Source organism: Pelodiscus sinensis, chromosome 1 (assembly GCF_049634645.1).
Source record: "Pelodiscus sinensis isolate JC-2024 chromosome 1, ASM4963464v1, whole genome shotgun sequence".
Lineage (NCBI taxonomy): Eukaryota > Metazoa > Chordata > Testudines > Trionychidae > Pelodiscus > Pelodiscus sinensis.
In genome coordinates this window covers 171,771,729-171,798,919 of record NC_134711.1, presented here as the reverse complement: position 1 = coordinate 171,798,919, position 27,191 = coordinate 171,771,729, and the positions used below count along the sequence as shown (strand labels likewise).

At 39.5% G+C, this 27,191-nt stretch overlaps 1 protein-coding gene across 4 annotated transcripts in view; it reads left to right on the top strand.

Annotated features, from left to right (window-relative positions):
* SAMSN1 (SAM domain, SH3 domain and nuclear localization signals 1) overlaps nucleotides 1–27,191 on the top strand; it is a 396,747-nt gene that overhangs the window by 345,741 nt on the left and 23,815 nt on the right. Inside the window, exon 1 of one of the 4 annotated variants that reach the window (XM_014580526.3) lies at nucleotides 3,435–3,590. The exons of the other annotated variants lie outside the window; for them this stretch is intronic. Coding sequence (XP_014436012.1) covers nucleotides 3,534–3,590 — 57 coding nt within the window. The 5' untranslated portion in view covers nucleotides 3,435–3,533. Of the gene's footprint in view, nucleotides 1–3,434; nucleotides 3,591–27,191 lie in introns of those variants that run through there. 4 annotated transcript variants of the gene reach the window in all.

The window sequence follows — 27,191 nt, the reverse complement described above, 5'->3', positions numbered from 1 at the left end:
TTTCAATATATTTGTAAAGACATTTCTTACAACTTATGTAATAGCTTGTATATTATAAACCAACTCGTGTATAGTCATGCAATGTACCTATATAAAACGCTCAGGTAGCTGATTAGTAATCTCAGAATTCACTAATGTAATTGACTGAGATGTCCTAGACATGAACATTGCATTCTAGCTTTTAAAGTTCCATCTATACTTACAAGGTCTCTGCTGTATCCACATATACCTAGAACCACACTAGAATTTTCCTGGAAGATTTTTTGTCTGTTACACATACAGGAAGCAGGGCTCTGATTACAATAATCTCACAGGAAATCTACCAGTGACGTACTTGCATCAGAAATCATAAGTGTGGAATCATTACTGGAAACTGGAGCAGCCTGTGGCTACCCACTTTACAACACAAACCCACAGCTCACTTGGGAATTTTCCTAAAAGGAAGGCTTAGACTCAAAGAAAAAGAAAAAAAATCTCATCTATGCAGTTCAAAGCTATATAAAAGATATATGTGAAACATCCTGTAGCTGTTCTCTTTGAGAATCATTCCCTCATCATATTCAATAAAGTATTTTTCCTTTGGCCAGTGTTGATTCTAAACACTAGAGTGGCTGGCATGGCCATTTAGTTCATGACGGTATTATGTGGGATTGAAGTTTGACATACACTCTTGATACTTCACTCTCCACTTAGGGTAGCAGAGATTAGGAGCATGCCAAGTCAGTGCTCCATGGGTCAGGGAATAGCATTTGTCCTGCTCTCCTGAGAGCACTTATTGTTTGCATTAGAGTCCCATCCTGAAATATATTTGAGGTTTTGGGTCTTTTTCTACCATATTACATGCCAGTGTTGCTCCACTGATAAGGCTGAAACTGGTGACATTTAAGCCCTCTCCATTGAGATCAGAAATCTCTTCCCAAGGATTTACACAATGTGAGTGCAACAAGGTGCACTCTGACTGTGATGTAAGCAAGTGAAATATCTGCTGTGTCGTTGCTTTCTCTTGTTAAGAGTAGGTATGTCTGTAAACTACATATAAAGACCAACATCTTCAAATGTGTCCATTTATTTTGGATGCCCAATTTGAGATAGTAAGGGCCTGATTTTTTAAAAGAGTTCAGTAGCTACAGCTCTTATTGACTTCACCATACCTCTTTTCAAGTTGGTGTATATTTTGTATGGGGTAGATAAGGTTTTCAATTCTTCTTATCAGATCCATAGCAAAAGTATTGGGATATTGGGTATTTGGGGGATATCCAATTGAAAGGCTATCATCATGAAGTATGATATTACCACACTTGTTATTTTAAATATTAAATGAAACCTCTTTTAAATATACTGGTTTACTAAATTAAGTACATTTAATGTTACCTTTGGATTTTTTCCCCCTCCTCTGGCAGTTTCTAAAACTAATGTATGTATCAACCTTTCAAGGACAAGATGATAATCAGGTCAGCCTTCAAGCTGTTATAATTTGTCTGGTCTGTGAATGAGGAGAAGAAATAGATATGGGTGGAGACTATATTTCTTGCAAAGGCCTTTTTCGTCCTGTTTAACAATAAATATGCTACAGAAGAGAAGCTCATCTATTACTCATATCAGATGAGTTCCCATTTATTCATCATGAAGATTTAAACAGTGGACAGAATCACAGCCTAATGATCAGTGCAGTCTGATTTAATTCTAAAGTTTGCATATAGCTTAAAAGATTAAAGAGAAACACAATCCAATGCCATAATACATTTATAAAGAAAAAATGGTTTAATTACAGCAAAATATGTAATTACTAAGTTACCAGGGTGAGTTCAACCCTTATGGTAATGTGTTTCAATCTAAATGGACTTTTCAGGTGTTGCTATCATTTGTATGAGGATGGATATCTTACCCCCTCATATTTCTTTATTGGTGCTACCTGATAAGAATATGTAAACAGAAATCTTTTGTTCCTCTTGCACACATATTTCACTGGAGTCCAGCCAACACACAAGAATGATATTGCATTGTCTTCACAGACATTCTGCGTCTTTTAAAGAAAACCTGTCTTTCGAAAGTCTGGAAAGAAACACTTCAGGCATCCATTCAGTTACCCCATTTCCTGAGACTCTTTCAGCACGTTACCAATCTGCCCAACATATCAGCTACCCAAACTTGACATTGTCTCCTAAATCATGCATCTGTAGACACAGAAGTTGGCATAACAAAATTAAATGATGACTCACCTGAAAATTGATATCCAAGCTGCCTTATTTTGATAGTTAATCTGGAAGAAAGGGAACATTTAAAAAATATAGTAATTACCCTTACCTAATTCCTGTCCTCATTTATGCATCAGGAAAATTAGAATTATCTTTACAGGAATATGAAAAAGGCAGCCCTTGTCATGAGAGCTGGCTATCTCTTGCTGGATTTTAACAAACATTTCATCTGCTTTCTCACCTTTTAACTTGTTTCAGGATTCAGGTTCATTCAAATACGGTTGTAAAAGGAAGACAAGAACAAAGCAATATCTGCATTGTTTATGGCTTAACCAGATTTGTGAATTTTTATTCCCTGAAGATATCTGCCATGACTGGCTGTCTACAGTTTATTATTAAAACAAAACCTAACCATGAAATTATAAAAGGCTGGTTGAAAATTTCAAAAATTGTAATTTTGACAAATTTTATCATTGACATTTTAATTGCCTAAATTTTAATACAAAATCCATATTTTTACTACAATTAATCTTCAAAAAATCCATGCTTATCCATTTATAGCAAAAAGCTTCATTTGAGATCCTGTTGAAGGTATATGTTTAAAGCTGCTGGATTCTCCTACAGCTTTCAGCGAGAAGTCAGCAGTGTTTTGCATGGGTTCAGGTTTTTATAGGGTGGCAATCTGGTCAGCTCTCCTCAAGATACTGAAGCTACGGGATTTCTGCTGCCTTATTCTGTCTCCTTGTCAAATTATATGAAAATGAAAACAAAAAATGAGATACTGGTTTGGATACCCTACATCTCTTTTCTACTTTAGGCATCTTAGCTGTTTTTAAAGAATTTAAAAGAGGTCTTTGGGTTCCCACATGCCATGTCTTTCTCTCTTCAACTTATTTTTGGGCACTCCTCATGTTAATCTTCAAATCCATTGAGGAAAAATGTCATTTCAGCATAGCAGGAGCTCCCACTCTAGACCAGGGATGCTTGCATTGATTGGTATGATCAATGCAAGGCTGGGTGAGATGTCTGGAAGAAGCAGGGTCCCTATATTATTATTAAGAATGAATGGTGACTGTGGTTGGAAGAGAACTCAGAAGCTACTGGTTCTGAGTCCTGTGCTCATTCTTTTGGCTGATGCTGCCTTGATGGTTGATGATGTGCCCCACCTCACAATGTAGTACTTTCCTTCCCTCCCCCCATACAAAAGTTAAGTCATTTCCTGAGTAGTGTAAGGAAGTACCATTCTGCTGAAGTGCACTCAATATTTCCTGCACTGTTACACTGAGTTAGCTTGAAGTCAGATAACTGCTCCTAATCTGGATAAATCCAAATTTTAAAATGTTGAAGCGAAGGCCTTCCAACGTGGCGGAGAAGGAGAAATGTCAAAAGCCAAAGGTAAGAGAATGCTCTACAATAATAAAAGAGATGCTTAACAGTTGGCAAAGTGGGTGTTTTTGATGCTTGAAAGAGTTGAACATCAGTCATTCACTTTAAAAAAAATCATGTGCAATGGTACAGACTTTGTAGCATCTATGAAAAGGTTGAACAGGAAAATCTAATACACAATAGTGCCTCGGGAGCATTGACTTGTGCTCCATTACTATAATCTTCTGGCTCAGTTTGCATACATTCAGTTTAGGGGCTTCAGTTTACAGAATCTTTGTTATGGAACTGCCATTCACACTGTAAATGGACAGAGCAAAATTTGTAGGTGTAAATTTGAACAGGCTGCTAGTGTTGTTTGTCGACTAATGTGTTGCTGCTATTTTGATAATAGCACCCACATAAGTCCCCCTCTTCAGACTGTGATAAACCATGAATGTAGCAGGTAAGTGTGGGCCAGCAGTATAATTTTTTTCCCAAATGTAATTGCTGTTTCATAATAGTAAAGAAAGAGACAGTGTGTGGCTAGCAATCTTTTAGTCAGCTGCACTTTGCTGGAAATGTTTATACTTTCAGCCTGAAAATATATGCTGAGTCAATTGTTGGTATGCCACATTGTTCAACTTCTGTGATCTGAAGTTGGAGGAGGAAGAGAAAAGGTATGATGCATGGTAATGTCTTGTCCTAGGAAGTAAACTTCAATTCCTATAATTAGGTGCATTCTGGTCCTTCTCAAAGCAAAGAAATAAAATGCCTTCAAAAATACTTTCCTGAGTCCTCAGGTAAGTTATCACTGGCAGATATGAAACATGAGACAAAATCCAAAATATCCACACTTTTCTTCAGTTGAGTAGTGCCAGAATTTTAACAAAGGGTCCTCACGAGCAAGGTGACCAGATAGCCAGTGTGAAAAATCAGGATGCGGTGGGGGGGGGGGGGGTGGGAAGGATGGTAAGGGGAGAGGGTAATAGGCACTTAGATAAGACAAGACCCTGAATATCAGAACTATGCCTATAAAATCAGGACATCCAGTCACCCTATAGCTAGCCCTAGCCAACTTCATACTGCTCTCAGTAGTGTGTCTGCTAGCATGTAGAACTAACTCCCCTGGCATGGGTTCATGCCTCAGCTTGTAAATTGTCAGTCCTAAAAGATCACTGAGGACACTTGTTCATCAGAAGAATTTTCTGTTGTAACCTCTATTGGCCTTTCTGTGAGAAACCCCCATTTCTATTATATGATTTATGGACCATTGATTTCATAGATTTCAATGAGCACTGGATCTAGCCCTTCCCGATTCACATTTTGTCTCTATAGTTAAATGTTTACATTTTACAGTTAGCTGTCAAATTATTGTGATGCATTTTATAGACAGCAAATTAAAATAACAACTAACAAGTTTTAAATAAATGACACATGACAAAAAATAAGAACAGCCATACTGGATCAGACCATAGGTCTATCTAGCCCAGTATTTTGTCTTCTGATGATGGCCAATGCCAAATGTCCTTAAGAGATTGAACAGAATAGGTTATCATCAAGTGATTTCCCCTCTTGTCATCCATTCCCAGCTTCTGACAAACAGAGGCTAGAGACACTGTTCCTATCCATCCTAGATAATTGATGGATCTATTCTCCATAAATGTATCTAACTCTTTTTTGAACCCTGTTAAAGTCCTGGTCTTGCCAATGTCCGCTAGCAAGGAGTTCCACAGGTTGAATGTGTGTTGAATGGAGAAGTACTTCCTTTTATTTATTTAATCCTACTACCTATTAATTTCATTTGGTGACCCGTAGTTCTTGTGTTATGGGAACAAGAAAATAACTTTTCCTTATGTACTTTCTCCACACTAGTCATGATTTTATAGACCTCTATTATATCCCGCCTTAATCCCCTCTTTTCTGAAAAAAATCCCAGTTTTATTAATTTCACCTCATATAGCAGACATTCAAACCCCTGATAATTTTGTTGCCCTTTTCTGAAAATTTTCCAATTCCAAATTATTTTTTTGAGATGAGGCGACCATATCTGCATACAGTATTCAAGATGTTGTCATACATGGATTTATATAGAGGCAATAAGATATTCTCTGTCCTATTCTCTAGTTTTTTTTAATGATTCCTAAAATCATTCTGTTTTGCTTTTTTGAGTGCTGCTGAATATTGGGTGGATGTTTTCAGAGAACTATCCACAGTGACTCCAAGAGCACTCTCTTGAGTGGCAATAACTAATTTAGTTCCCATCATTTTGTACGTATAGTAGAGATTATGTTTTCTAATATGCATTATTTTTCATTTATAAACATTAAAATGTATCTGCCATTTTGTTGCCCAGTCACCTAGTTTTGTAAAATCTTTTTCTGAAAATGGGTGACAGCGGCGGGATCGTGTGAGGATTACCTGTTGTGTTCCCTCCCTCTGGGGCATCGGCCAGTGGTATTGTCCATTGTTGGCAGACAGGATACTGGGCTAGATGGACTGTTCCTCTAACCCAGTCTGGCCATTCTTATGTTCTTATGATTTGAAGCTTGTCACAGTCTGATTTGGACTTAACTTTCTTGAGCAGTTTAGTATCTTCCACATATTTTGCCCCTCACTGTTCACCCCATTCTCCAGATTATTTATGAATATGTTAAAAAGGGTTGGTTCTACTACAGTCCCCAGTGGGATATCATTAGTTACCTCTCTCCATTCTGGAAACTGACCATTTATTTCTAGATTTGGTTTCCTGTCTTTTAACCAGTCATCAGTCCATGAGAGGCCCTTCCCTCGTATCCCATGACAACTTACTTTACTTAAGAGCCTTTGGTGAGGGACCTTGTTAAAGGTTTTCTATAACTCTAAGTACACTATATTTACTGGATCCTGTCCTCTCTCAAATAATTCTAGTAGATTAGTAAGGCATTATTTCCCTTTATAGAAAACATGCTGACTTTCCCCAACAAATTATGTTCATCTATGTGCCTGACAATGGTCTTCTTTACTATAGTTTCAGGTAAGCATGAGACAATCCTTCTCTTCTCATTTGTAAATAGTTTTAATTTTCTTCTGAGATATATTCATTAAGGACCCAACACTACCACCTTTACTCCCATGGAATGGGTACCTTTCTGACCAAATAGTCCCACTGATTTTATTAGGGCTACTCATGGATTTCTCCTAGCTAAGGATGACAGAATCAGGCCCAAATTAAAATGCATTGACTGGTGACTACTGAATAATGGTACATAGTGATCCGTATAAATGTAATAATAAATTAAAAGGACATTTCTACATTTCCTATTTTAGTTGACTTATTCTGTTAAAGAGTTCCATGAACACCTACGATGCTATACAAATAAATAAACAGTGTACCTTTAATTTCATTTTATTTTCCAAATCAAATGTATTTTCCATTCAGATTTATATTGGAATCACCTTCGTACCTAGTATAATTGTACTCTTCGTACATATCACTTCTTCTGCTATAGTATGTAGATCTAGAATTCAGCCTGAAAACAGCTTGCTGGTCTGAGCAAGTCAGTCTGGGTATGTCTAGATTACATGCCTCTGCTGACAGAGGCATGTAAAATAGGTTACCCGACATAGTCAATGAAGCGAGGATTTAAATATCCCTGGCTTCATTAAAATAAAAATGGCCACCGCGCCATACCGGCTCAGCTGATCGTGAAATGAGGTTTACAGGAGAGGTCGACAAAGGCTTCCCTTGTTGACCAATCCACATCTTGACTCGCACGCTATGCCGTTGATCAATTGAGCCGGCATGGCATGGCGGCCATTTTTATTTTAATGAAGCCGGGGATATTTAAATCCCCGCTTCATTGATTATGTTGAGTAGCCTATTTTACATGCCTCTGTCGGCAGAGGTATGTAATCTAGACATACCCTCTGTGTCCTCATTGCCACTCTTACTTTGGATGCATTTCACTCACCTTACACTCACTTTGGGCATTGATTATGTAACTTCAACAGGCGAAAACAAAACTGGGAGCCTCTACAACCTGAGCTAAAAGCCCCTGGTTCTCAGGTAAGGTTGTAGAGCTCAACCAGTCCTGAAGCAGTAGCCACTAGAGTGGCCAAATAGCTGCATGTGGCTAGTGGCTAGCGTGTTAGACACCGCGGATATAGAGGAAACTCTCTCTCTATAAGTGATCTAAGTGGCACTGCATGGGACAGTGAACCACACCCTGTAGGAGTATGGGTTACAGTTACACCACCAGCTGCAAAGCAGAGAAGAACTAGACCCCATTGTGTGACACTCTCTCAATTGGAGCATTTTTGCTGAGTGTCTACTGATCATGGTATTAAGAATGGAGAAAGAACATACTAAATCTAAACCATTGTTTGATAAAATAATGCATTTTGTAACTTGTTTTCTCTGAGCAAGATAGTTACCTAATTTACTCAGTGAGCAGTTGGGAAATGTACAGGATGCAGGTTGATCTCTTATGATGAAATTTACAGAATTTCATAACAGATTTCCCTAGACGTCTTCTGACTACCACGTTTTATCCAGTCAACATTTGTTCATGTACATTTCACCCAGTCACTTTTGTCATCATTTTTATATTTTCTTATGCACAGAAATTTAAGAAATTTCCATAATGATATCCTTTTCAAATCTTGTATTTTAATATAACTGTATCATGCATTTGATGTCTATGAAGACTAGCAAATAGACTTAGGTTGGCAAAGGAAAATCATGTGAAGATGGGGTTGGAAAGCTGCCGCTAGACAGTTAGCTATGCTTCACTAATTGAGGTGGTTGGTTGGCCACTATAGAGGCTCTTTGGCAGCTGGCCCCCAACTTGTAGTGGGATGTATGGCAGGATGTATGTATGGATAAGTGTTCACTGTTAAAATGGTGGTATTTACTATCTGAAGGCAATTAGATAGTGTTACTATTCTCTGTGTTATATAGAGGGGGTGCCTGTTAATTTACTTTCCTAGAGGAAATAGCAAGCACATGTGCATGCATGTCTATAATACATATCATATATATATATTTATGTAATGCGAATGAACAGTCATGGTTTGAGTCAAAACTTTCCATGTCTGGTTTCATTCCAGAGCTGAATGTGTGCTTTGAAAGCGTAAGGAAAACTTCTCCTTCTGCTGTGTTCTGTGATAGTTTTCTGCAAGTCTGGTTTGCAGGGTAATAGAATACAAGGTTACATTGTGACAGTGGTGTCTAAAGAGATAAGAAGAAGGGACAGATCCTCAGCTAATGCATATCTATTTTGCTGCACATACTTCACTGGAGCTATACCTTTATACGTTGGCCAGGAGGACCTGGCGAAGAAACTTTGAAATTTTCTAAGCTTTCTGTTTCTAAAGAAGAAAATTTCAAATACTGCAGAATTCACAACAAAATATGGAAAGACCCTAAACTTGTGAGGTTCATTATATTTTTTTCATGCACCTAATTATCTCATTTTTTTCCGTTTAGATTTTTCACGTGGTTTCCTATCACTCTGGTACCATATATATAAGTGCATCTATCAAGATAAATTTCTCTCAGTGCTCCCTCTTCCCTTTCCTTTCTACTCAGTGGGGACTGGACTTCGGTTATTTAAATGTCATACTGAGGACAGGTTAGGAGAAAAATGGGGTTTCCGTTTAGGTCTGAAAGCTCTGAGCGCTGAGATCTGTGGTCATGCTGATCTCTGACTTCTAAGACTTCTCTGACTTGTAGAGACAACGATCTTTCTACACCAGTTTCAGCTACTGCCTTGAGAGATTATTTTTAGGGCAGCTAGTAGTGGATGCTCTTTACAAAATTTGTTTAGATTACTCAGTTACAAGTTTATGTACATTTTCCCACTAGCAAGCTCTATGCCTGTCTCTGGGCAGCGAGAATGCGTATAATATCGCAAAGGGCTTTGTTTAGAGCCTGGACCCTGAAGTCAATAGGGGTCATTTCAATGACCTCAGTGGGATTTTGATTGCTTCCTTTAAACTCTGCTATAATCTTAATAGGCACCAATGGAAGTGATTTTTTTCAGACTTTTAGAATCACCATTTGATACTCACTCAGGCCCACCCATCTGCACACCTCTGCCAGACCTAGAAAGGGGCTATTTATGTGCAGCTGGTCAGATTTCAGTTGCATTTGCCATCCTGATGCAGGGGAGGAAGGATAATTTAATCAGAATGCTTCTAAAAGAACCTGATGCTCTAGTGCCATGCACCTTGTGCCGCACTTGTGCAACATGAGCGTAAAATGCTAGAAGTGTTGTTAGGCAGTGTTTTATATTCACTCTATTCTTGCTTTTGTCCAGGTGTACATGACAACATAAGGGGCAGATAGTGCATATTGTGTACTGAAATATTGCTTGTAAAGTATATAGAACTGAACCATAACTAGCCTATCTCTTGTTTCTGCCTCTGAAATGTATACAGAGAGGTAGAGAATGAAGGAATTCTTCTTGTGTCCACTCCAGTCTAAAGCAAGCCTTACTTTATACTCTTTACTTAGGACTTGGTTGAAGCTAGTGTTGCCTTATATATTTATTTAGATGACAGCTATCCTAGCTTTATGTGTAAGGGTCAAGACATTTTGTAGTTTCATTCTGTTTTCAAATATACTTCACCTACTTGGTGCTTGAACCTCTGTCCAAATTGTGAGATGGTGCAGAATCATGTGGAGTACCTTTTCCCCGTTATTCTCAACATTTGTTCAAACTGCTCCATAATGTCCCTGTGAGCTTCATATTATTAATTTTCAGAGCTCAAAGGGTTCATACGAAATAACAAGGCTAATCTCATCAGAGCTAAAAATATTTCACTGCAAAGCTATCGTACTCTAAAATTACATCACACCAATAGTTTCCCTTCTTGTATACTTTTGTTGAAATCCTGGCCCCAGTGAAATCAATACCAGAGGTTTCAGCGGTACCAGGATTTTACTCCTGGTCTGTGTTCTTGATGTAGAGAATGATCCTGCAAACACTTACATAAATGAGTTTGCTCACAGGAGTGGGCTCATTTCTCACATGACTAGTCCCGTAGAAGTTGAAATACTCATTTGCATTAGTGTTTGCGGATCATGCCTGCAGAGTGGGCAGATGTTAAGTAAGCTTCCCAATGCAGCTTTTTCTCCTATGTGGGTTTGAGCAGCACTCTGTAAGGGGAATACTGATGAGAGAAAAGAAAATACAAAATAAAGGTGCCAGAAGCCTTACAACCCAGAATAATTCAAGGCATAATTAGAACTTCTGTAGACTAAGGCCTGCTGTGTAGAGATTGTTCAGAGTTAATGAATATTAACTAGGGTTTATCCTTGAGTAGTAGAAGCTCAGCTTTTTAATGATGGTTCAAAGGTACAGTTTGATACAGTTGTGAAAATAGCAAGTTTTTATATTTTTTTCTAAAATTTCAAGTGCATAAATGAGCCCTGCTCATGTCACGGATGCTAATTTTCACGGCCATGACTGAAGTGGTGTTCCTTTCCATTTGCATTTCTTTTTAGCAGGGATGAGAGGTGATGAACTGATGATAAGCTGTTTTGCTGTTCTACCTGCTATGCAAATTTATGCACATAGGCAAAAGGAACACACAGTTCTGTCATTAAAGGTCTTTACAGCATTACCTCTTGTGGAAAGACTGTTTGTCAAAATACATTTGAACCAGAAAAGTAACCAGAAAGAGATGACATCTGGGATGTAATTTTAAGGATTTGGCTTATAATGGGAATACCTGTAGCCCTTATCAAAAGGGGCTTATGTGAAAAAACATACTAGAAATAACCAAATATATAAATGTGTATACAAAAGATTATGGGTGACATTTCAAATAGATTTTCCTATTTCCCTCAGGCTGTATAAAATCTAGAACACGGTTAGAGGGAACCATGGGTGATTTTCTTTTTGTCTTTCATTGGAGGAATATTTAGACAGCTGTTTTCCATGATGTTTGTCCAGGAGCAAGATGGGATTTTGAAACCCAGAGGTAGTGTTCTCTCCCAGGGGTAAGACTCCAGGAATTAATCTGATTCTATGATGAGATATTAAGGCCCTAGGATTCCCAGGTGGATGCTCCAGTTGAGCTCTTCAGTGTACTGAATATTCATGTCACATTTCCAGTTGCTCTAAAGGGGACATTTTTGAAAAAACTAGGTTCTCCATCAGACACACACATATGCACACACTCATAAGCCCAAGGGGGCAGATACTCAGCTGATATAAAACAGAGAGGTTTGCTGAAGTTATTAGATTTATACCAGCTAAAAATCTGAACATATTTTTTTCTACATTTAATTGTATAGAGCACTTTGGCTAATTGCACTACTGTATTTTCAGGTAATGTCAAATACCTTTGAAACATAAGTGAATAAGGTGTTTGATACTTGTCAAATAATTACTTGGAAAAGGACTGTCTGTGTTGGGGAAGCAGACGATGTGGCTTTCAGTTCTTCGTTTATGATCGCTCTCTGCCAGTAATCTGTGTCAGAATATTCATAGTTCACTTACGAGACCTGAAGTAATTGACAGCCACGTTTAATTTAGCATAGAACAGTTTTAATGTATTAGCCAAAGACACCATACATTATTGTATGGACTGACGTGGCATCATGAGCAGATAAACATGTTTCATAACTAAATGTTTCATAACTATGCTGTATGTTGTCTCTCTGCATTGGATCTGCCCTCTTCAAGTCAAGAAAAGAAACTTGAGTGCAATAAGTAGCGTTCCTGCGTCAATCCATATGAAGCTGTTCACAGATTGCTAGCACAGCAAGAAGCTGTTTGCATTTGCCAGCCAGGAGTGAGTCCATTAAGAGACTTCATTTTGGAGGTCTAAATCCCCATGAACTAGGGAGATAGTTTCCATGTGGCAAATAGCATTAAACAACCTCCTACATAATTGACTCCAGTGGTGTGAAAACCGCTCTTGGAGCTATGGCAGATTGGACTGAAATAATAGGTGATACCAGCAGTAGGAAGTTGAATGGCTCTAATCATAAGTGGCGGGTAGCATAGGCAGGGGAAGGCTGTGCCTCCCCAAACAACCTGGCATGGCCCTGCCCACAATCCCACCCCAGACCCACTCCTGTATACTTCCAGATCCCTTTCCCTTTGGCCAAGAAGTTGGGGCGGGCAGACTGGAGCTGGTGTGCATGTGGCCTGCATTTCTCACCGAGTGCTCTGCAGCTGGGGTTGCTCCAGCCGCAGTGACTGCCCAGGAGGCTGGGGCTGAGGACACTCTGGCCAACCCACCTATCCTTCCAGGGCTGGGAGATGCTCCAGCTACACTACCCTTCCAGTGCACTGGAGCTGGAGGTACACTGGGGACCCGTGGCCATGTGGGGTGTTTTCTCTGGTGGATGAGTGGGGGTGGGAGAGGTGGAATCTCAGGCAAAAGAGAGAGAGGGGGCATGGTGTTTTCAGCTACCGCTCATACTTCTGAACACTTTAGCCTCACATCACTTCTTTCTGAAAGCTGGAGAGAGGAAGAAGAGGAAGGGATGGTGGGACTGATGATGGAGGCTAACAACAGTATTATTCTTTTTATCAAATTGGCAACAGCAACATTTTTACTGCGGACCAAGCTGTAGATGAACTTATGTGCATTCTCATGGTAGTATCAACAACACAGCAAAAAGTCTTTGAGCAATCAGTAATGCAAAAAGAAATGAAGGCTATAGAAATATATGATAGGATTGTTTATAAGAGGTTGCAGGTTTATCACCAGTTGACAAATTGTCTCTCAGAGGGGCAACCTGGAATATTTCCTATTTCTTCTACCTTTTTTCTTTCTTCATCTCTTCTTCCCTTCTGGAAGCATTATTATTCTTCCTCCTCCTGAGATGGATCGCTAAAGTTCAGAGTCTAGCAAAAATCCTGGAGATTTAAAGCTTCTGCTGTCACCAGTGCTGCTGTTTCAGCTGCTTATATTATTACACATAATACACCCCATACTGCCAATTCTGTAGCTTTTGTTATCTCTGCATTTTTCCTTAGTTTGTTCCATGAATAGGGAGAAAAAAGGAGGACTGGGTGAATCCAATATAATCTAACAATAAGAAGCTCTGGGATCCAGCCTTAACACACCATTCATATTTTAACATAAATGAAATATTTTTACCATCCTCTGACTAAACAATACTCCTAACATGCGAGACAGCTCTTTAGGGTAAGATGTTGAGTCAGAACCTGCTCCACTTGAATCACTGAATCTCCACTGCTGCGTGTGTGTGTGTGTGTGTGTGTGTGTGTGTGTGTGTGTGTGTGTGTGTGTGTGTGTGTGTGTGTGTGTACAAAGGCATGCCATGCCCAACGTGGCACAGACAAGCCACCAGCTTTCATTTTTCACTGAAGAAGAAATATGGAAGGGCCTCTTGTTGCCCTATATTATCACACCATCTTTATGGAGAAACCAAGCAACCCACTCTCCTTCTTCTCCATTCATGTCTGAATTGCATTCTCATCTTCCGGAGAACAACAAAGCCATCCCTTTCTCTCATCTGGCACTTGTCTCATTTATAGCTTTATGAGATGTCTGGATAGCTGGGTGACTTATTCTGGTACTGAAGGAAGCAGAAATTTCCTGTGTTGGGTCTCGATGATGTCATTTAAAAGGTGTTTCAAGATATATGCTTTGGAATGCTGAATGATAGGACGTGACAGTCCAGGAGCACGGAATAATACTATGTTGATTTTTTTGGAGGACATCTTTTGCTTCTGAACCTGAAAGATTATTGGGGGAGTGCCACCCAACAGAATGGTCATGGTAAAACTTAGGGAAAGCAACAAACAAAAGACTGTTCCCTTCTCTTTATGTTAGAGACATAAATTTGTCACAGACTGCTATCTTGCAGTAGCGAGATGGAGAAATCAACTTCACTTAGCAACAGCACAACAAAAAAGTAAATGTGTGAAGCTGAGATGACAGGGTGGTTGAGAGAGCTGAAGGAACTTGCTGGGTCAACTTCCTGCTGTGCTGCACCATATGTAGTCAGCTACACCTGTGGAAAGTGGGTGTTAGGCTTTGTCACTCCTGAATTAGACCCCCTCTGCTGAGCTGTTTCATTATGCAAAACAGTGTTGCTGGCTGTGTCATATGAGGTATAACATAAAAAGTGGCACTGAGAGCCAAAAAGAGACAACAATCTGAACAGTGACTCAAAGCCGTTATAAAGCTGGGGTAAGTAGCTAATGTAAAGCAGTTGTGAGAGGGGCTCTCATAGAATCATAGGGCTGGAAGAGACCTCAGGAGGTCATCAAGTCCAACCCCCTGCCCAAAGCAGGACCGTCCCAACTAAATCATCCCAGCTAAATCATTGTCAAGCTGGGACTGAAAAACCTCTAGGGATGGAGATTCTACCACCTCCTTAGGTATCCCATTCCAATGCTTCACCACCCTCCTAGTAAAATATTTTTCCTAATATCCAACCTAGACCTCTCCCACTGCAACTTGGGACCATTACTTCTCATTCTGTCATCTGTCACTACTGAGAACAGCCTTTCTCCATCCTCTTTGGACCTTCCTTTCAGGTAGTTAAAAGCTGCTATCAACCCCTCCTCCCCCTCTCCCACTCTTCTCTTCTGTAACTCAACAAGCACAAATCCCTCAGCCTCTCATAGTAATTCATGTGATCCAGCCCTGCATTTTGGTTGCCCTCCGCTGGACTTTCTCCAATACATCCATGTCCTTTCTGTAGTGGGGGGCCCAGACTTGGGTACAATACTCCAGATGTGGCCTCAACAGTGCCGAGTAAAGGGGAATAATCACTTCTCTAGATCTGCTGGCAATGCTCCTAATGCACCCAAATATGCCATTAGCCTTCTTGACTACAAGGGCACACGGTTGACTTATCCAGCTTCTCATCCGCAGTAATCCCCAGGTCCTTTTCTGCCGAAACTGTTGCTTATCCTATTGGTCCCCATCAGATTTCTTTTGGCCCAATCCTCCAATTTTTCTAGGTCACTTTGGATCCTATCCCTAGCCTTCAACGTAGCTACCTTCCCCCCTAGTTTACTGTCATCTGCAATGTACTGAGTTGTACTGCAAGTGCAAGGCTAGACTCTGATGTCGTCCCCTAGGCTGGGACTACACTACAGCTTTTTCCAATTTTTTTTTGGAAGAGGCTTTTCTGAAATTTGGCCTGTCTACATTGGGCCAAATTTTGGAAAATCCTCCTCTTTTGGAAGATCCCTTCTTCCTCGTGGAATGAGGAAGACTGGGCTTCCAAAAAAAGCGTGTTTGCACTTCTGCAAAAAAAAAGCGGAAGAGCAAACGTGTTCCCTGGATGCAGCAGAGTTTTTCTTCTATCCCAGAAAACCCCCACGGTATAGTCGTACCCCTAGTGAGACATGTTCTTCAAGCTGTCATCTTTGTAATGAGGAGAAAAAGAGGCAATTCAGCAGAGCAAATGATTGGTTTGTAAATCTGTGTCCCTCCACACCCAGCCAGTGCATGTCAAGAGTGAGCAAGGTTCTAGCCAGTCAAATATCTGAGTGCTGCACTAACACAACCTGTGGGGAACTTGGCACTGTTTCTGCCATGTGAGATTTCTCAGGGGGGCATTGTTTTTCTTCAGATTTACCAGCATGTGGGGTTTTTTTTCCACTGCTCTGCTCATTTTCAACACAAATATGATCCTTTCTGCCCTCATGTTACTCACCAAATTTCCTGAGCAGCAATGACAGGAGCATCAGTTCGGGGATTACAAGCCCTGTGAATGGCTGTGGCAGAGGTGAGAGAATAAACGGGTGACTGGGGCGTGTGGTTACTAGATCTACACCTTTTGCTTCACCCATTACCCAAAAGAGATCCTATGTGTATCTCTGTGTTTCTGGTGTAAAAACAAAAGAAGAAAATTAGGATGGTGTAACTAATTTAATTAGACTAGACTTCCTCATGAGACTGCAGCTGTAGTGCTTAGTATATACAAGCTGCACAGAACCCAACCTATTGTATCTTTCCTGCCAAGAAATGTTCCTCGGCAGTGTTACATTTCTCACAAGCTATTAGCTGAATGTTCTTTTTGAGCCTACTTAATGATCCAAAGCCTAACACATCCTGTATGATCTCCAGTTCCTAATGATCAGCCTTTAGAGTCCAAAACATGTTATCACATGCATATATGTACCACATACAATTACTGTGTCAGTGAACCTTGTGTTATTACCGTGAAACATGAAGTTGTGTTCCCTGTGTCCAGGCACTAGGGCAGGGCTACTCAACTTTGGAAGCTCTGGGGTCTACAATGATGCTCATAGCACATGCCGAGGGCCACAACTTATGTGTGGTTGCGTATACATGCAAATATATATTCTTTCACACAATGCCCAAGCACTTCCTCCCTGGGGGCTAGAAATGCTGACACCCTGTACCCATCTGTTCCAGCCAGTCCGTCTGCTTGCATCTTTCAGTGCTCACCCTGCCTGGGAGACACCTCAATGTTGTAGAGCATGTTCCCAGTGGCGGTCATGTTCAAAGGATCCCACCCTTGGGCTGTGTGTTGAGCCCTGCATAAATCCAAATCATACCATGGGCTGTAAACAAATGGACCGTAGGCTGCGTGTGGCTCACAGGCCATGTGTTGAGTAGCCCTGTACTAGGGTAATGTTACAATGTGGAAGACATTATGCAGACACTGAAACTAGGACCACTCTTCGCAGGAGTGGATGAGTAAAAGGATGCCTTCATCTGGCCTGCACTTCACAATAGTCAAATGTTAGCCATCAGTAGCAAAGTGTAGTCTCTTTTTTCATTTGTTTCATCATTTCCATAGGTAAAATAATGAAAATCGTTAGCCATATAGATTTGCGATAACTCTAACATTAACAGTGACTGATAATAAATTTTGGTCCAAATTCTGCCCTCACCCCCATAAAAGTAGTTTCAGCTAATGTTGCCAAAGATTTATTAATAAAATTGTACTCAGTAGGTTTTAGTGGATATACTCAAAGGACAAATTTGGCTTGTTGGTTGGATGCATTTCAATATATCTTTTCCTTCAGTTGTTTTAGGTTCTGATCCTTAAATGAACTCCCTGTTAGCCCCAGAGTCTATGTTACATTCTTTGCAGGATTGGGCCCTTCATTAGCAGTTACTAAAGTATTTTGGTTGATTATGCTTTACATTTACTTTTTGTGTCTCAACAAACAAGTTCTAATTACAATTATTTGTCATAGACTACTAACTAATCTCCATTAATGCACACATTTCAAAATAATTCCTACAACAAATCAATTAATTTGGCATTCTCGTATACATACAGACTTATGATCTGCTGTAACAGTTGGCAGTGATCTAGAAATAAAGATCCAATAATATCTGAAATAAATTTCCTCATCTTGTACCCAAAGGTTGAAAGATCCCTGGATTCAAACAGACAGAGCCCTTAATCCTACATTTTTCTTTCAAAGTACCAGTCTAAAAAATGCAACTGCAGCATAAGAAGTATGTTAGTGGTTTCCAAAATTTCTCCTCCAAATATCCTAAGAAAAGATTTATTCATTCTTTACTCATTTAGGTTCACATATTGTATATTTGTCCCATGTAAAACTGTCACTATCTTACTTAAAAAAAAAAAGTTTAGGTTCCAAAAATCTGGTGGAGTTAAAGGCTGTCTAAGATGGGAATGTTTATAAGCTCTATGATATTAACTGCAGCACTCAACCTGAGGTGACATAAAGCATGCAAAAAAGAACTTTCTGTCAGTTTTATTATTTCTAAAAACGTTCCCCTTGAAGGAGAAGAGTGACCTTGCTCTGCTGAGCTGACATATGCCACTGAATTAATGGCTAAGCGTTGCTATAAGGAAGCTTGCAGAAACATTACAACTCCAGTGGCTGAGTTTGCTGTGAACATTAATCAAGTGAACCAAAATGATGCTTCAGATACTCATTTAAAAGTAATAAAAACTCTTCTTTTTTTTTAACTTTCTTAGAATTAGCTTATTGTTGGTCATTACCTGTGGTCAAGGATATTGCTGCAGTAAAACCTAGCTGATGGGTTCTAAAAGTTCCTTCACTCTTCTAAAACTGAACAAGTTTGGAGGATGTTCATGTCTAACAGTGATGACTTGGTGTTCCTATTTAATACCAAACCTCAGTGGAAACTTTAGTTGATGGAATATTTTTCACAGTTTCCTTCACCATTCCACTATGTTACGATGGCAAGGGATGTAAAGGCCTGATTGTGTTCTCAGTAAAGGCAATGGAGTTTTATTACTGGCTGCATTGGGAGAAGGCTCAAACCAATTTGTCCTATGCGTGCGTGATGTATGAGGGAGGTAATTAGAGGTAGCATGCAAAGTGAAGGAAATAAATTGCTCTGGCCTTCCTCCACTCTTGAAAGCATCAAGAAATGATGTCACATACGTAATATCATTCTGAGGCACAATTAGTGTGTGTAATTTTACTAATATGAGAACAGGGCTGGCCCGCAACATTTTGACACCTGAGGCGGGAAGCTCAAATGACGCCACATGTCCCCTCGCTGCACTAGCAGCAGACACAAATTTCTACATTCTTGGTCCTAGTGGCGCCCGTTCCTCTCATAGTCTGGCACCTAAGGCGACTGCCTCAGTTCGCCTCATGGTAAGGCCAGCCCTGTATGAGAAGTTGCATTGAACTTGATAGTAGCAAGGCCTAGATCTGTTTTACATAAAACATTTTTTTAAAAGAATTCCACTAGATAAATAAGATTAGGGAAAATTTAAACATCAAACCAGCTGGTTCTGATAATATGTGGGGATATTTGAATTGCTCTGGTTCTTAAAAAAACCCAACAACAACAGGGAAAGCAAGGAAGTTCATATTTAAAGATCAGGGACCAAAACCCAGCTCCTGAAAAGCATTTAGACACCAGGACCTTCACAAGTCTGAGTCCAAACCTTATGTTCTTACCAAGTGTTTAATTACTATAATCATTGCCCCGGCAACAAGCTCATTGACTTTAAGAGCCAGTTTGCAGAGGGAGGGGTTCAGGACCTGTCCCTGGATGTTTTTGCACATGTCTAATTGAAAGATGAAAAGGGGTGACAGTGAAGGAGATGTGCTCATCATGGCAAGTGTTAAACTGACCGTTTCTATAGCTCCTACTTAAACAACGAGGAGTCCTGTCACATCTTAAAGACTAATAGATCTTTAGAAAGGAACTCCTAGGTGTTTTTACAGATATAGACTAACACGACTACCCTTCTGACACATAGCTCCTGTGAATTTGTCACACTCCCCAACCTTCCTTTCACATCATTTTCTTTTTGGTGCGTCTGTGTGCAATTCAAGATAGTAATGAAATAACAGAGAAATATTTGAATTCCATAATTATTACAAATACATGTGGGTGTATGCACAATATCAGCCAATTGCCTTGCCGATAAATGTGCTAAGCAGCTGTTGTTCTGTTTGGGAGCTGTGTGGTGCTAAGTAAATTTCAAAATCTGCCTGTTGGTTCTGTTTAAAGTTCAGGAACTATACATGCCTTTCTTAGAAGAAATAAAAGAGGTTGCCCTCTTCCCCCTGACTTCCCATAACACTTGTAAATCATGGTTTAAAAATCTTGCTATTTCTGAGGTAATTGTTTCTACAATGAGTATTTTCTGGCCTCTCAGACATAACTTATTTAAAATACAGTATTGCTTGCAAGGTGAAATTGGCTGTTAGTTTAGGCTTTCCCATGTGCTTGGCATAAGCATTTAACAAAGGTAAGGAGATGGACCCTAGTCCTGAAAGCTATTATGCCCATGCTTAAGTCTGGAAGCCCTATTGACTGAATGAAGCTGTTCACATGCATGCAGGACCAAAGGATACTCAGAGTAAGGCACAGGAGCCACAAGTGGCTCTTTACTTTGTCTCCTGTGGTTCATTGTCACACGTGACATTAGAACACTATGTCAATCATTGATCAAGCTAAGGTATCAACCCATAAGGATGCTTTTACTATGTTGTTATTGTAGAATACTTGGTCAGTCATTTTGTTGAAGTCTGAATATCACTGGTATAGACTCCAAACCACTGAAAAATGAAGGTTTTAATAGAAAATCTGACAACGCTGCCAGGTGTGCTACATGTTTCACTGAACACTTCGGTGAAGGCTCGAGTCTAGAGGTTTAAGTGGGTATTAGAAAGATATACTCATGTAACAGCTGTTCACCGTTTGCTTTAAAGAGTGATATTTGCTGAGATGTGGAAGTGTTAAATATAATTAACACACCACTTCACACAGCTGTTTATTTTCCAGTGATTTTTCCATCATTAAAGTTAGAGTGTTTGCTCTGATGTTTCACATGACAGCTCTGTTGAACAACCTCTTTGTCTTTCTTCCCCTCAGCCTGCCTACTCTATGCAATCACTGAATGCCAGAGCACACTGACAGCATCTTACAGAGTAATTTTTAAACTAGTTAAAATGCCATTTCAGTAGCTTGCCCCTTGAGTTAGCAAGAACAAGCTGTATCATTTTTTGTTGCTTTGCCTGGTGAGGTTTTGTTTTTTCAACGGACTAGAAAATCATATTACTAGTTATATTAATGGTCAGATATTCTAAATAGGTAATTAATGTGTAATGGGCTAAATCCCTGAAGTATGGTAGGCCTGATGTCTCCTCCGTTAGCTCTTCATTACGCTTCTAATTGTTTCTGAATCAGGAATTCAAATTCTTATACTTCATACAGAATTAAGAAACTTCTTCATACAGATCAGTGCTAAACTTAAAAGATGTTATCTTGCTTTCAAGCTAGTTAAAAGATCATTTCCTTTGATCTATTAAAGAATTAAGATGGGCTGGCTAATAGTCATCTCTACATTGATAGCTCTGTGTTTCATCTCCATAGTGGCTATCATTGGATCTTTTGTTTGAGGGACTAGAAGTATCATGGATTGGATGTATTCACCCCCAGTATCTGTACGTGAACTTTGCCCAGCTTGACTTACCTCCATTGATCAAGCTGGCATATTCTGTGCTCTTGGGTGTGTTCATGTGGCTTCTCTCCCTGCAGGGAGGAAAGAGCAGGGACAGTCTAGAAACACATTACAAAGGAACAATCCTTAGTGAGGGCGGGGAAGCATAAAGAGACAAAGTACAGAAGGAAAATATTGAGCCAGATCCTCAGCTGATATAAATCAGTATAGTTTGCTTGAAATCACTAATCATGCTGATTCCCACCAGCTGTGCATCTGGCCCCATTATCTGAAGTATGAACAGCCTATCAAAGACCTGCAACAGTTACCATAAGCAATTTAGTGTGGACAAGTGAAAAATGCAGCTGAAAATGAGTGGAGGAATTTCAAACAGGGAGGCATTTATCCCTGTGCAGAGAGCCATCATGAAGCCTCTGTACCATGTAACTCCCAAGTACACATTATACCGCATAGGACTTGGGTGGTGCATCGACACTGTGCTGGCATTCTATGCTAGGGGCTGTCCCCTCAACAGGTAGAAATTGTCAGTGTCCGTTAGAGATATGACCAGGTTGAATTTCACCCAAAATGAATATTTAACAAGGCAATCACTGCCACTAGTGGTGAATAAGATAGATTTTGAGAGACAAAAGACTTTGGCAAAATCGTCATAGGAATTTCCTGCTTTGTACCCTAATTAGGAAATATATACGAAAAAAACTATATTCCATATATTTTAGTGTTTGTTGTTTTCCATTTGCACATCAAACACTTTGGGTTGTTTTCTATTTGTTGCTCCTTTGTAAACATCATTTAAGATTTTAAGGATAGTTCACAAGCAAGAGAAAATGTGAATAAAATAAAAAAGTGTCTCCTTAGCTCTTTAAAAGTCTTATTTAAAGAATCTCAAATTTCTGGGAATGAGAAAAACAGAGGAAGATGGATGAGTAATTATAAACAATTCAATATGTTTGCCTTTTCATGTTATGTTTATTGGATACTAGAATGTGAATGGAGTGCAAGCCAGCAATAGTCCTTTACTGAATCTAAACAAATGATACAGGAACATTTACTCAGCCCTTTTGTGGAAAACTAAGGGTGTTTATTCATCTACCTGCATTAGATTTCATTCTGCAGATTCACATTTGCTTAATCATTTCTCTTTTGTGACTTCAGCCAGCAAAATCACTTAGTTTTACAAGATACCGGTATCAAAAATCAGTTACATATTTTAGTCTTGTAGATTTGCCTTGACTTTTAGAGCTTTTCTTTAACGTAGAAGTGAGGCCTGCAGATTATAACTATAACTTCAAAAAATAGGTGCTCCCTGACACTAATGTGGTGACTGACAATACCAAAAGTAATAGCCTTGTTCCCCACCTAGCCCATGGCTCCTAAATCTGCGTTTCTTTATCAGTATAATGGGGGTTGAATACATTTTAAAAGGTGGTAGCTATTGATTACTTAATGGAAAAAGTTAGTATGTGAGAATTGCTGAAGCAGCCCTATTTAGTGCTCTTCTGTGCAACAAGACCATTATCTGGAATGGTGGAAATCATCCTGTAACTCCTATTAATATTTAATAGATCTGAAGCAACACTGAGATATACTACACAATAGCCCAGAGCATCTGCCCAGATAGAATATAAGGTTATTTCAAGGCTCTAAAAAGAATAACTGATTTCCCTGTGCTCAGGCTGTTTATGAGTAAGAGCAACAATAAACCCTTTTCCTCTGTGCTTTTTTAAACTATCTGAAACACATCAGCACTTTAATATACCGTTATTCCTAGTAGGCAGCTTGAAATGATGGAATGCTCCAGAAAGGTCGCTGTATGTTTAGAGATCACTGCATAAGAATATTTTATGTTTTCCCAATATTGTTATGAATCCCAACCTCCCTCTTTCCATCCTTTCGTCTCTGCTGAGGGGCACATTTGGCAAGGCTGACAAGTCAGTGAAAGGTGTTAATCCTGTCTAATAGTCCCATAATCCTTGGGGCTGTGTTTTACATCATGCTATTGAGCTAACCCCTTGTCATGTGTCAGGATATTGTTGATCTAGTAAATATAGAAGTTATATCTGAGAGTATTAGATAAAATTAAACTGAACAGGCTAAATTGTCCTATAATCAATTATTAGTAGCTTTCTCTAAGATTTTTTCTGATGGATTACAAACAATTAAAATACATCGCAAATAAAATATATATATTTTTTTTAAATTACTAAGTCAATTTTTAAATGACTAAATGTCACCCATTTAAGTTAACGAATATATTCAAATGTATTTCATGTAATAATTTTTGTAAACCAAGCTCATGCTAAAACAAAATCAAAATGAAATGAACAAAAATGAATATAAAAAGCAAGATGATGTCATGATAGAAGACTCAACACCTACATTCTACAGCAGAGGTCTCAGACTCATAGTCCATGGGCCATCCCCAGCTGGAGTAGTTGCACAATTCAATTCAGAAGTGCTAGCATGGGCAGAGGGAAAGGGCCTGTCTGTTTCCATTCTGCAAGCCCTGCTTCCTTCTGCCACCGCCCTGCCCTCTCCCCTTCATAGGACCCACTCCCCCTCAGGGATTACCTGAGAAGGGGCTTGGCACAGGGCAATAGCGCAGTAGTCAGGCTCCTCTGCACTCCCTGCAGCAGTAAGAGCCACAGAGAAGCAGAACTCAATTGATGGGCACACTCACTCTAGCTGGGAGTGGACTGTGAGTTTGGGACCCTCTGTTCTACAGAATGCCTTCTGGTGGCTAGAACCCAATTACAAAGTGAAAATCATTACTGGCAAAGATCTCTGTGGTTGTGCACTTTTCATTGAAACAATATTTTGGTGACCATTTCCACCGAAACACAGTGTTTTCTGACTAGCTCCAATAAGAAGTGGTGTGTAGATGTTTGGGAAAGCAAGGATTGGTCTATCAGAGTACGTTTCATCTGAATAGTGTAAAAAGTGATCATGATTTTTTATTTTATTGTTTTTAGAAAAAATTGAGATTTTAAGACTTGCTATTTTTCCATGGTTTTTCACTGTCACCTCCCTCCCCTCATCAACTATTTTTAGTTTAAAAGCATCTGTGTAAGAGAGATAAGGGAGCTAAAATGGATAGTGATCCTTTGATTTATGACCAGAGACAGAATAAGAGGGGGGTCCTTCCTAGCTGGAAATACCCCGGGGAAGTATATCTGTACACAGGATAGTTGGTATCATTTTGATGAGCACCATCCTTAAGATCACAGTTGCTGAGACTGAATATCAAATTGTCACCCTCTACAACAGTCAGGAGTCTGACAGTTTTACTGATGAGACTCTTAGATGACTGACTATGCTCAGAAAAGGAGAGTATACACACAGGCTACGTCTAGACTGGCATGATTTTCCAGAAATGCTTTTAACGGAAAAGTTTTCCGTTAAAAGCATTTTCGGAAAAGAGCGTCTAGATTGACAGGATGCTTTTCCGCAAACGCATCTTTTGTGGAAAAGCGTCCGTGGCCAATCTAGACGTGCTTTTCCGCAAAAAAGCCCCGATCGCGAAAATGGCGGAAAAACTTGCCAGTCTAGACACAGCCACAGGGCACATCTACACAGCAGGGCTAAAGTTGGAATAAGCTACACAACTTGAGCTACAGCAATTGCGTAGCTAAAATTGAAATAGCTTAAGTCAGCTTTTGGCACTGTCTATGCAGCAGGAAGTTGAAGGAAGAACACTCTTCTTTGGCTTCCCTTACTCCTCACAAAATGAGGGTTACCAGGACTCGGAGTAAAAAGTCCTCCAGCTCAACATTATTTTTAAATAATGGCTTCCAGTGTAGACAAGCTCTTTGTTATTTTGGAATTACATGAGTTATTCCGAATAACGCTGCTGTGTAGCTGTACCGATACAGAGCAGTAAACTTCAGCTTAGTAATTATGGATAGAAAAAGGCACAGATCTGTATCATCACTCAGAAAATTACCATAACATTAAATTGTTACTCAGATTGAATGTAATAAGAGCTTCAGATGCCCTGCTTTTAAGAACACTTGATGAAAGGACATGAATGGTGTCATGACCATGGTATATCATGACCATTTATGTATTAAGAACATAGACAGATAAACTAACTCTAGCTGTATATTTCTCTTAAGGCACCCACCACTATAATATATAAGTACTTTACACACATACAAATTTATCTTCATAGTATATCCCCATTTTATAAATCAAGAACTGTGGCATGAAGAGAAGAAAGATGATATTTTCTAAAGTGCTTCATGTTAGAATATTTCTGCTTCTACTGAAATAATTGAGTTTTCCTATTAACGTCATGTAAGTTGAGCTATACCAATGTAGAACATTTTTTATATATATACCACGTATGCTTAAGATGACACAGGGAGTTTGTGACAGACTTAAGTATTTAACATAGGGTTTCTGAATTCCAGTCCAGTGCCTTAGTTGCCCTTCTTTTTACTTACACATCACTCAGTGGATGGTCTATTGAAACCTCAATCATTTCTGAAGCTTCCTCCTCAAAACCGCAGTCTATTCAGAGGTATATCTGATGGAGAGATCTTGGAAACGCATGAGATTTCAGTAAGCTGGTAAACAAGCCTCAGACATCATACCTGATAAAACCTTCTCTGAAGTCATTTTAAGATTAAAAGAGCTAGAGAGAAGTCAGTGGACCTGTTATTCTTGATGGGACACAAGTGTGATAGGTATCAACAGACTGAAAGAAAAAGTAGGAACAAGCAAGCCATTAGGCAGGCAGAAATCACAGGGAGAGAGGAATGGACAAATGAATATGAACAATTCTTTAACCCAGAAGTTTTACATATGTAGTTGGAGCAGATTTCCAAAATGTGCAGTCTGATATTTACTATTAAGTTTAGTGAACTTTCCTTCCAAATTATGCAAATTGAAGGTTTTGGATACCCAGATATGTACTGAGATGAGCACACAACATTTAAATATAAAACAAGCAAGAAATTAGAAGGAAACAGTTCTTGACTTATCTTTGAATAACTGTGAAAAACCAAAATTGACCACTTTAAAGATACTATTACAAGTCTAGAAACTCTGGTAATTAGTTTACTGGGTTCAGATTGTCAAAAGGTACTTCTAACTTGGGAGTTCCAATTTTTGGATGATAAATATGAGATAGCTACTGAATCAAGTTATCCTGTGTGCTTGGTTCCCTTTGGCCACTCCCAGGCAAATCAAAGTGAAGGGGTTCTCCCTGGAAATGCACAGAAGCTAATTCTCTTGTAGAGAACTCCCAACTGCTGTAAAGCTGACATAGTCTTCAATGCTAACTTTGAGTCAGCCTCATCCTCAGCACAGGATACATGTGGCAGCGATAAGGGAGCATGATGGAGACAGAGCACATCAAAACTCAGTTCTCCACCATTGTGCCAGTGGTACAAATCAGAAAGCCTCCCAGCCAGCTGCAATGCCAAGGCTTAGAGAGCTGCAACCAGCTCCCTTGAGGAGGGAAGTGAGTCCGTGTGTGTTTAAAAACTGGGTGCCTAAATTAGAAGCTATTTTTTTGAAAAATGTGGCACTTACTGAATACTCTGTTTGTTTGACTTGGTTTCATAAGGTTCCCACACAGAAATAAGCTTCAGGTTTGTTATTCAGAATGCTCTCTTAAGGGCCAATCCAATTCCAACTGCAGTCTGTGAGAGGCTTCCCATGGTCTCCAGTGGGAACTGAATCTAGCCCAAACTAGAGAGTCTTAAACAGTTTTCAGCTCTGGCTCCCAGTAG